General features: G+C 47.2%; 1 protein-coding gene across 4 annotated transcripts in view; it reads right to left on the bottom strand.

The window, feature by feature from the left end:
• Positions 1 to 6,725: 6,725 nt before the first annotated feature.
• The window catches only part of thap7 (THAP domain containing 7), a 29,993-nt gene continuing 26,440 nt past the window's right edge, over positions 6,726 to 10,278 (bottom strand). For all 4 annotated transcript variants that reach the window (XM_063062775.1, XM_063062776.1, XM_063062777.1 and 1 more), the window contains 2 exons: positions 9,656 to 9,778; positions 6,726 to 8,150 (listed from right to left, as the gene is read on the bottom strand). In XM_063062775.1, coding sequence (XP_062918845.1) covers positions 7,430 to 8,150; positions 9,656 to 9,778 — 844 coding nt within the window. In that variant the 3' untranslated portion in view covers positions 6,726 to 7,429. The remainder of the gene's footprint in view (positions 8,151 to 9,655; positions 9,779 to 10,278) is intronic.

Raw genomic sequence — 10,278 nt, 5'->3', positions numbered from 1 at the left:
CCCTCATTATCTGTGCAGTTGAAGTGCCCATTGTGTCCTCTGCAACCCCACAGGACTAAATCCAAGATCATCACTTTATATTTTTTTAATATATTTTTTATTTTTTCTCCTTTTTTTTTCCTCTCTCTCTTTTCTCCCTCTGTCCCTCTCACTATAACTCCTTTCCTGCTCTCCACCCTCCGGGCTCCCCTTCCTCCTTCTCTTTCACCCCAGACTTCCCATCCCATGATCCTTTCCCTTCTCCAGCTCTTAGATCCACCCCTCCCCTCCTGTCTTCTCCTATCATTTCGGATCTCCCCCTCCCCCCTCCCACTTTCAAATCTCTTACTATCTCTTTCAGTTAGTCCTGACGAAGGGTCCTGGCCCGAAACGTCGACTGTACCTCTGATGCTGCCTGACCTACTGCGTTCACCAGCAGTTTTTGATGTGCGTTGCTTGGATTTCCAGCGTCTGCAGATTTCCTCATGTCATCACTTTGTTTCATTGGTTTAATCTACAAACCCCATTTCCAGAAAAGTTGGGATATTTTCCAAAATGCAATAAAAACAAATATCTGTGATATGTTAATTCATGTGAACCTTTATTTAACTGACAAAAATACAAAGAAAAGATTTTCAATAGTTTTACTGACCAACTTAATTGTATTTTGTAAACATACACAAATTTAGAATTTGATGGCTGCAACACACTCAACAAAAGTTGGGACAGAGGCATGTTTACCATTGTGTTACATCACCTTTCCTTTTAGTAACACTTTATAATCGTTTTGGAACTGAGGATACTAATTGTAGTAGATTTGCAATTGGAAATTTTGTCCATTCTTGCTTGATATAAGACTTCAGCTGCTCAGCAGTCCGTGGTCTCCGTTGTCTGATTCTCCTCTTCATGATGCGCCAATCATCTTCAATAGGAGATAGATCTGGACTGGCAGCAGGCCAGTCAAGCACACGCACTCTGTGTCTACAAAGCCACGCTGTTGTAGCCTGTGCAGAATGTGGTCTGGCATTGTCCTGCTGAAATAAGCATGGACGTCCTGGGAAGAGACGTCACCTTGATGGCAACATATGTCTCTCTAAAATCCTAATATATGCCTCAGAATCAATGGTACCTTCACATACATGCAACTCACCCATGCCGTGGGCACTGATGCACCCCCATACTATCACAGATGCTGGCTTTTGCTCCTTTCGCTGATAACAATCTGGATGGTCATTTTCATCTTTGGCACGGAGAACTCGACGCCCGTTTTTTCCGAAAACTAGCTGAAATGTGGACTCATCTGACCACAGCACACGGTTCCACAGTATTTTGGTCCATCTGAGATGAGCTCGGGCCCAGAGAACTCACCGGCGTTTCTGCATAGAGTTGATGTATGACTTCCTCCTTTCGTAATACAGTTTCAAGTTGCATTTCTGGATGCAGCGACGGACTGTGTTGAGTGACAATGGCTTTCCGAAGTACTTCCGAGCCCAGGCGGCTATAATTGTCACAGTAGCATGACGGTTTCTTAGGTAGTGCCGCCTGAGGGCTCGAAGATCACGTGCGTTCAACAGTGGTTTCCGACCTTGCCCTTTACACACTGAGATGTCTCTGAATTCTCTGAATCTTTTCACAATATTATGTACTGTAGATGTTGAAAGACCTAAATTTTCTGCAATCTTGCGTTGAGAAATGTTCCTTTTGAACTGACTAACAATTCTCTCACGAATTTTGGCACAAAGGGGTGAGCCACGACCCTTCCTTGCTTGTAAAGACTGAGCCTTTGATGGACGCTACTTTTATACCCAGTCCTGATACCTCACCTGCTACCAATTAGCCTGCTTAATGTGGAGACTTCCAAACCAGTGTTACTTGAATATTCCGTGCACTTTCAATCTTATTTTAACTCTGTCCCAACTTTTGTTGAGTGTGTTGCAGCCATCAAATTCTAAATTTGTGTATATTTACAAAATACAATTAAGTTGGTCAGTAAAACTACTGAAAATCTTTTCTCCATCAACTCTGCTCTTAAACGCATCTCCCCCATTTCACGTACATCTGCTCTCACTCCATCCTCCCGCTACCCCACTAGGAATAGGGTTCCCCTGGTCCTCACCTACCACCCCACCAGCCTCCGGGTCCAACATATTATTCTCCGTAACTTCCGCCACCTCCAATGGGATCCCACCACTAAGCACATCTTTCCCTCCCCCCCCCCGCTTTCCGCAGGGATCGCTCCCTACGCGACTCCCTTGTCCATTCGTCCCCCCCATCGCTCCCCACTGATCTTCCTCCTGGCACTTATCCTTGCAAGCGGAACAAGTGCTACACATGCCCTTACACTTCCTCCCTTACCTCCATTCAGGGCCCCAGATAGTCCTTCCAGGTGAGGCGACACTTCACTTGTGAGTCGGCTGGGGTGATATACTGCATTCGGTGCTCCCGATGTGGCCTTCTATATATTGGCGAGACCCGACACAGACTGCGAGACCGCTTTGCTGAACACCTACGCTCTGTCCGCCAGAGAAAGCAGGATCTCCCAGTGGCCACACATTTTAATTCCACATCCCATTCCCATTCTGACACGTCTATCCACGGCCTCCTCTACTGTAAAGATGAAGCCACACTCAGGTTGGAGGAACAACACCTTATATTCTGTCTGGGTAGCCTCCAACCTGATGGCATGAATATTGACTTCTCTAACTTCCGCTAATGCCCCACCTCCCCCTCGTACCCCATCCGTTATTTATTTTTATACACACATTCTTTCTCTCTCTCTCCTTTTTCTCCCTCTGTCCCTCTGACTATACCCCTTGCCCATCCTCTGCGTCCCCCCCCGTTCCTTCTCGCTGGGCCTCCTGTCCCATGATCCTCTCATATCCCTTTTGCCAATCAACTGTCCAGCTCTTGGCTCCATCCCTCCCCCTCCTGTCTTCTCCTATCATTTTGGATCTCCCCCTCCCCCTCCCACTTTCAAATCTCTTACTAGCTCTTCCTTCAATTAATCCTGATGAAGGGTCTCAGCCCGAAACGTCGACTGTACCTCTTCCTAGAGATGCTGCCTGGCCTGTTGCGTTCACCAGCAACTTTGATGTGTGTTGCTCGAAAATCTTTTCTTTAAATAAAGGTTCATTTGAATTAACATATCATAGATTTTTGTTTTTATCGCATTTTGGAAAATATCCCAACTTTTCTGGAAATGGGGTTTGTACAATCTATCAATTTCTCTCCTTGTTCTGCATTCCACCACCTCCACCTTTTGGTTCACAGCCAACAATTTCCCCGTTACCAACAAGAGAAAACCTGCAGGTGCTGGAGGTTGTGCAATTGGCACTTTGGAGGTGTCCAAGGTCGTTGGAGCCGGCACTGTTGGTGATGGAGACCGGGTCTTCTTGAGTCTGCTCTGGATTTTTAGAGCTGTTGAGGTCAGCAGCATAGATCTCATTGCTGGTTCCTCAGCCTTGGCCATTTCCGCTCCACTGACCAGACCTCCCACCCTCCGGTTCCCTGTTCCTTTCAACCAAGCCTATGGTTTTCACTGCACATTCTTAAATCACAGCATCTTACATGCCCAGAGGCAATTCAGCACACTGTGGCTAGGCCATCCCTTTGAGTTATTCATCCAATTCTTCAGCTTTTCTATAGTACCTCTGCAATTTAATTCTCCTTTCAATTACAAATCCAATATTCCCCCAATCCTTTTCCTGATTTTTGCAGTTATTGTTCTCGTTTTAATCACTACATTCCAAGTTTTTTTTCCTTCAATCGATCAATGTTTTCATGGACCTGATGAACAATCATGAAAGAAGCGTAACATTCCAATTGATTACCCTTCCTTTGTAGCTTTCCTGTCCTTGTTAACATTGGCACAGCTCAACGTGTGTGTACTCTTCATCATATTTGAGATACTGCATCAAAGTTCCTGATACATTATACAACAAAACTAAGAAACATGAAACAAAGAAACCTCAAAAGAGCCCATTAAAAAAGACCATCAGACACCCAATGCACAGAGAGAAAAAAGGCAAATCATGCAAACAATAAAAGTAAGCAATTGGAATTCAGAGTTGAAGTTTCACGAAAGACATGAAGTCAGGCATCACTGCAGCTGGAGCTGGAGCTGCCGCAGCCTCAGTTCAGCACAGAGCCGAGTAAATGTCAAGAGCACAGGCGAGGAGCCAGGCATCACTGCAGCTGGAGCAGGCCACCAGCTGGGCATCACCAACACTAGGACAGTGCAGATGAAAACTGCACAAAGTGAAGAAGATGGATTCCTCCCCCACCTCCACCACATCTCCTCAATTATATCAGGCAGTGGAATCAGGAAAAAAAAAGTATGCACTGTAAACTGGACTTTCATTGTGAAATTGTAAGCGGCCAAAACCTCACCTGCCAGACAGAGTTCTAAATTTGGAAATTCTTTTCCAATATCTACATCTCCCTTACTCTCCATACACACCAGTTCTGCCCGACTCCTCCCCAGTCCTGAATCTACACACCTCACCACTCTGCACCCCCAACCCCCCATCTTTAAGATACTCCTTGATTCTTCCTTGCCTTTGGTCATCTGGCCTAAAATCCCCTATTATCACAATTCAAGGTTGCTTAATATTATTTCCTGTGCACAAGTGTAAAGGAGAATGAAATCATTGTTACTCTGGTCAGAGCCGTCTCTATTTCCTGAGGAGACTGAAGTCCTTTAACATCTGCCGGACGATGCTGAGGATGTTTTACGAGTCTGTGGTGGCCAGTGCGATCATGTTTGCTGTTGTGTCCTGGGGCAGCGGGCTGAGGGTAGCAGACACCAACAGAATCAACAAACTCATCCGTAAGGCCAGTGATGTTGTGGGGATGGAACTGGACTCTCTGACGGTGGTGTCTGAAAAGAGGATGCTGTCCAAGTTGCATGCCATCTTGGTCAATATCTCCCATCCACTACATAATGTACTGGGTGGGCACAGGAGTACATTCAGCCAGAGACTCATTCCTCCGAGATGCAACACAGAGCGTCATAGGAAGTCATTCCTGCCTGTGGCCATCAAACTTTACAACTCCTCCCTTGGAGGGTCAGACACCCTGAGCCAATAGGCTGGTCCTGGACTTATTTCATAATTTACTGACATAATTTACATATTACTATTTAACTATTTATTACTATTTATTATTTATGGTGCAACTGTAACGAAAACCAATTTTCCCCGGGATCGGTAAAGTATGACTATGACTATGATCCAATGCAGAGTAAAAAAGGCACAAGGAACATAAATAATAATAAAAATACACTATAAATATAAACACATAAGATAGCTTATATACATAGATTGATTGCATGCTCATAAAGTGATGTTAGGCACAGGAGTGTCTGTACATAAAGGTGACACAGGAAATCATAAAGTCGTGGTGCTTGGGGTTGTGTACGTTATTAATCCGCTTTACTGCTTGGGGAATGTATCAAAGTATTCATCCCAGAAGTAACTCAATGTTGTAAGTAAACATACACCAATGATAGGCAGCTCTTGGGTTGGAGCAGCAACGCCCCATTTACCGCCTGGGTAGCCTCCAAACTGATGGCATGAACATCAACTTCTTCCGGCAATTTCTCCCCCTCCAACCGACCCTTCCCTCGTGTTCCATTCCCCTCCCTGGCCCACCTCTTACCTCTTCTCCACTCCTCACCTGCCTTTCATCTCCCCTCCTCCTCCCCTTTCTCCCATGGTCCATTCCCCTCCTATCAGATTCCTTCTGCTCCAGTCCTTTACCTTTTTCACCCACCAACCCCCTGCTTCTTACTTCACTATCCCTCCCCACCCACCTCCTTTTATTTGGTACTCCCTCCTCCTCCTACCTTCTTCCTTTCCATTCCTGATGCAGGGTCTCGTCCTGAAATATCGACTGTTTAGTCATTTCTATAGATGCTGCCTGACCTGCTCAGTTCCTCCAGCGTCGTGTGTGTGTTGTTTTGGATTTCCAGCACCTGCGGAATCCCTTAACACAAGGTCAGTTGTAGGATGTGGTATTTTAATCATGGTGACTTATTTTGATTGCTGTACAATCTCTAGATTCTCACACAACCTTGGTAGATTAGAGTGGGGCTGTGGAGCCAAAACATGCCAGGACAGTCGATCTCCCAGCACTGATGCACGTAACACCATATGAAGGAGGGTCACCAGCATTATTTTAAACCAGGCTGTTTCAGCAGGCTGCATTGCAAAAATTCACGTTTATAACCAAAGGGGATAACTTCACTCAACCTCACTTGCCCCATCATTGAAATGTGCCCATAGCCTACGGACTTACTTTCACGGACTCTTCATCTCATGTTCCCGATATTTATTGCTTATTTATTTTTTTAAAATTATTTCTTTCTTTTTGTATTTGCAGTTTGTTGTCTTTTGCACACTGAATGCTAAAGTTGGTGCGGTCTTTCATTGATTCTATTACGGATTTCTTGAGTATGGCTGCAAGAAAATTAATCTCAGGGTTGTGTATGGTGTACTTTGATAATAAATTTACTGAGAACTTTGATCTGATTTGGTTACAGAAAATGATATCCCCCTGGCTGAACGATGAAAGAAAATCCTAAGCCTCACCATCAGATCCCTGCAGGGGTACATGCGGTAGGAGACGGCAGAGTCGATGATGGCCATTGTAGCCAAACGCTGCTGACCTCCACAAGATCAAGTAAAAGCCAAGTTTACAACTTCGAGAGCCAACGCGAAAAAACAGGAGATGAGAACACATAATGATGAAGTGTGCTGCAGCTTTGTAGAACTGAAGTTCTCCATCGTAATGTTCCAGATTACTTTATTTTTAACTGAAGCATCATATACAACAGTTGTCTCGCGCCAGGCAAAAATGAGCAACTGTTTGTAAATAACTGCCCTCCTGTTCAGCTTGGTGCCTCAGAACAATGACGATGGCTGTTACATAGTTTCCTCTCAACCCCTCCGACCATACCATTTCATCTCTTCTTCCATCCCCTCATCTCTCTCCTTTCTCTGTCTCCTTCCCACTTCTTCCCCAACATTCCTGCCCATCTCACCAGCCAGGACTCGCACTTTTCTCTCCTCACCCAGAACCCCCACCTTTCGCAGAGACCTCCTGTCACCTCCCCTTTCGTCAACCAAGCTCCACCCCGCCCCCAGCAACTGATCCTTACCATGCATTAGTTCCTCCACAAAACCTCTGCTAGGCCTCTCCCCTCAGGGAACACTCTCCATCCTCTTTCCTCACAGAACCTTCCTGCAATTCTACCTTTCCTGGTTTCCCACCAAACACTCTCCACCAGAATACCCCACGTCCCCATCTACCACCCCCCAAATTCCTTTCACACACACGCACCCGCAGTATATTTCCTCTCCCATCTCTCCCCACCACCTCTCTTCTGCTCTTTGTGTGACAGCTCTCCACACATCGTGCTCTGGGCTCTGTCCCGGAGGCTCAGCTCAGTTCAGCTGGTGAGCGGGCTGCAGAGGCCGACAGCCTCGTCCATTACCTGGACCTCAAACATTTCCACCTGCGAAGGCAGATCGCCGGCCAGGTCCAGCTTCAGTTGTTTGTCCCGCAGCCGGTGGCCCCGTGCCCTCAGGATGGAGGTGATGCGGGCCCTCAGGCGGCTCTCCCGCTTCCTGCTTGCACGCAGATCCTTATTGACCTTCTCAAAGGCCTCCTTCAGGGCCTCTGCTCTCTTCTTCCAGACCAGCGGGCAGCCCACGGTGTAACTGTGCTCGACAGAAACGTGAGCCGCTGGGTTCGGGGACGCGCTGGGGATGCGTGCCATATACAAATCAATGGGAATGGGAGTCCTGACATTGGGCGGCTCCTCCTGGCAGTTGTCCGACACTTCAGTCAACGCATCGGGCTGAGTCAATGAGACGTCCTTGGAGGCTTCCTCAGTGCTTGCACTGTTGCTGAACTCCACCGGTTTTGCCTCCGTATCCACCAGGTATATTACCGTGGGTGCGGAGGTCTCCAGCTCAGCCTGGCTTGAGTAAAGCGGGACCTCCGTTAGCAACACTTTGTCCGAGCAGGCGTTTCCATTCACGGTGTCCTGAGGAACAGAGTAATCTAGAACGTAGGCAGGAGCATCCTGGGAAATGCAGAAGCTCGTCTCCAAGCCGGGACTGGGATTCCCGAGATCCGCGTCAGCTAAGGCAACTTCGTTAGCGAGGCTGGGAGAGAGACAGGAGATGGGGTTTAATACAAGGGAAGCTTTACGGTGATATATCAGTGCCAACTTGCTGCCTTCCTGACACACAGACACGTCTCATCCATGCCCTTTCTCTGATGCTCTCTTACGGCAAGAATTCATGGATAATCATCCAAAACGTTATCAGGGAAAACCCCGAGTTCTGCCTCAAGTGACATCTCTACTCAAACCACTCAACAGCTGGCTCACAATAGACACCACATGTACTACCAGAACTGATCCAGTCATCTTTATACAGCACAGAAACAGGCCCTTCGGCCCCACTGATCCATGCTGACCAAGATTCCCACCTCAGCTAATTGCATTTGCCCAAATTAGGCTCACATCTCTCTAAACCTTTCCTATCCACATACCTGTCCAACTTGTTAATGTTCCTGCCTCAACCACTTCCTCTGGCAGCTGATTCCACGTACTGACCACCATCTAGGTGAAAATGTTGCCCCTCAGGCTCCTATCAAATCTCTCCCATCTTACCTTAAGCATACAAACTGTCATTCTTGTTCTCCCCACCTTGGGAATTTTTTTTTGACCTGTTCGTTACACCGCTATCGTTGAGGGCAGCGATGAAGTTCGCCTACCTCTGGCTGTACAGAAGGATTCTTCATTGCTGTTTCCGTAACAATCTTTCTTTTGACCAGTCAGGGTTGTTAGTCTCCGAGCTGAACCCCCGAACCTGGAGGACTGGTGGACCATTCTTAGTCTGGCCTCTACCCTTTGACCTGTTTGACATGGGTGACCCTACCAAGAGCCAAAGCACAAGGCCCTGATGCGAACGAACGTAGCCCTCTGGGTCATCGAGGCACTCAATCCTCCAAACCCTACGACAAGGTTGCTGTCTTCTTGGAGGACCCTGGGAAAGAGCATGCATGAACCCTACCTATGCCCCTCATACACCCTACCTATACCCTCATACACCCTACCTATACACCTCTACAAGATCATCCCTCATTTTCCTGTGCTCCAATGAATAAAGTCCCAATCTGCTCAATCTCTCCCACAGCTCAGTCACTTGAGTCCTGGCAACATCCTCACAAGTTTCCTCTGCAGTTTTTCCAGCTTAATGGCATCTTTCCTGTAGCACAGAGATTCCCAAGCTGGGGTGCACGGACCCCTTAGTTAATGGTGCGTGTCCATGGCATAAAAAAGACTGGGAACCCCTGCTCTGATAGAATGACCAAAGCCGGACACAATGTTCCAAATGTGGCCTCTCCAATGTGTTGTACAACTCAGCGTAACATCCCAACTCTATACTCAATGCTCGTGTGCCAAAAGCCTTTTTCACCACTCTGCACCTGCGACCCCACTTTCAGGGAACTTATATATTTAGTTGTACAGTAAAGACTGTGCAGTCGCTATACTGACAACACCAACCTTCTAGCTGCTGCTCGTCAGCCAGGAGAGACAGCAGGGAAGAAAAGGACTCTGATTTCTGGTCAACAATCTAGTGTTAAAGCAGTAGCCACTCACCATTCACCGGTACCCACTGGTTCTGCTGCCTTCTCTCTACTTGTTCTGGTCAATGTCACTTTTCCTCGTGGACTTGGTTGGAACAGTGTGGGCACAGCATCATCTCTCAGCCGGTGATAACCACTGCAAAGCAGAAGGTGAACCATGAAACTCTGAAATGGAATGACACAGGTAAAGACAGAATGCAACGGCATCGTCCTGCTGTGAGGAACATGACTGAAAACAGAATGATTATCAGAATCAGGTTCATTACTGCTGACATATATATGGCTTTTGACGCCAGTTGGCAACAGCACACGACGAATGTCGAGCTCTATTACAACCTACCGATGCTCTCCACTAAAATCGAGGCGACTAGCGGGGCACTGTCTACGCCACCCCGAGCTACCTGCCAGCCTAGTCATCATATGGGAGCCCAAGCACGGGAGGATGAACCCTGGGCGCCCTCCCAAGACTATGGTCAACACGCTCCTAGAAGACAGTGGTGCGGCTAATATGGATGAACTGAACACACTGATGAGGGAGAGGGAAAAGTGGAGAGTCCGTCATCGTGCCCGACGCCGGCCCCCTAGGCCTGAGTCGACGTAGTAGTAGTAGTATGTATAGAAATTTGTTGTTTTGCG

Source organism: Mobula hypostoma, chromosome 11 (assembly GCF_963921235.1).
Source record: "Mobula hypostoma chromosome 11, sMobHyp1.1, whole genome shotgun sequence".
NCBI lineage: Eukaryota > Metazoa > Chordata > Chondrichthyes > Myliobatiformes > Myliobatidae > Mobula > Mobula hypostoma.
The sequence above is the reverse complement of the archived record's forward strand: the minus strand, read 5'-3'. Positions and strand labels throughout refer to the sequence as shown.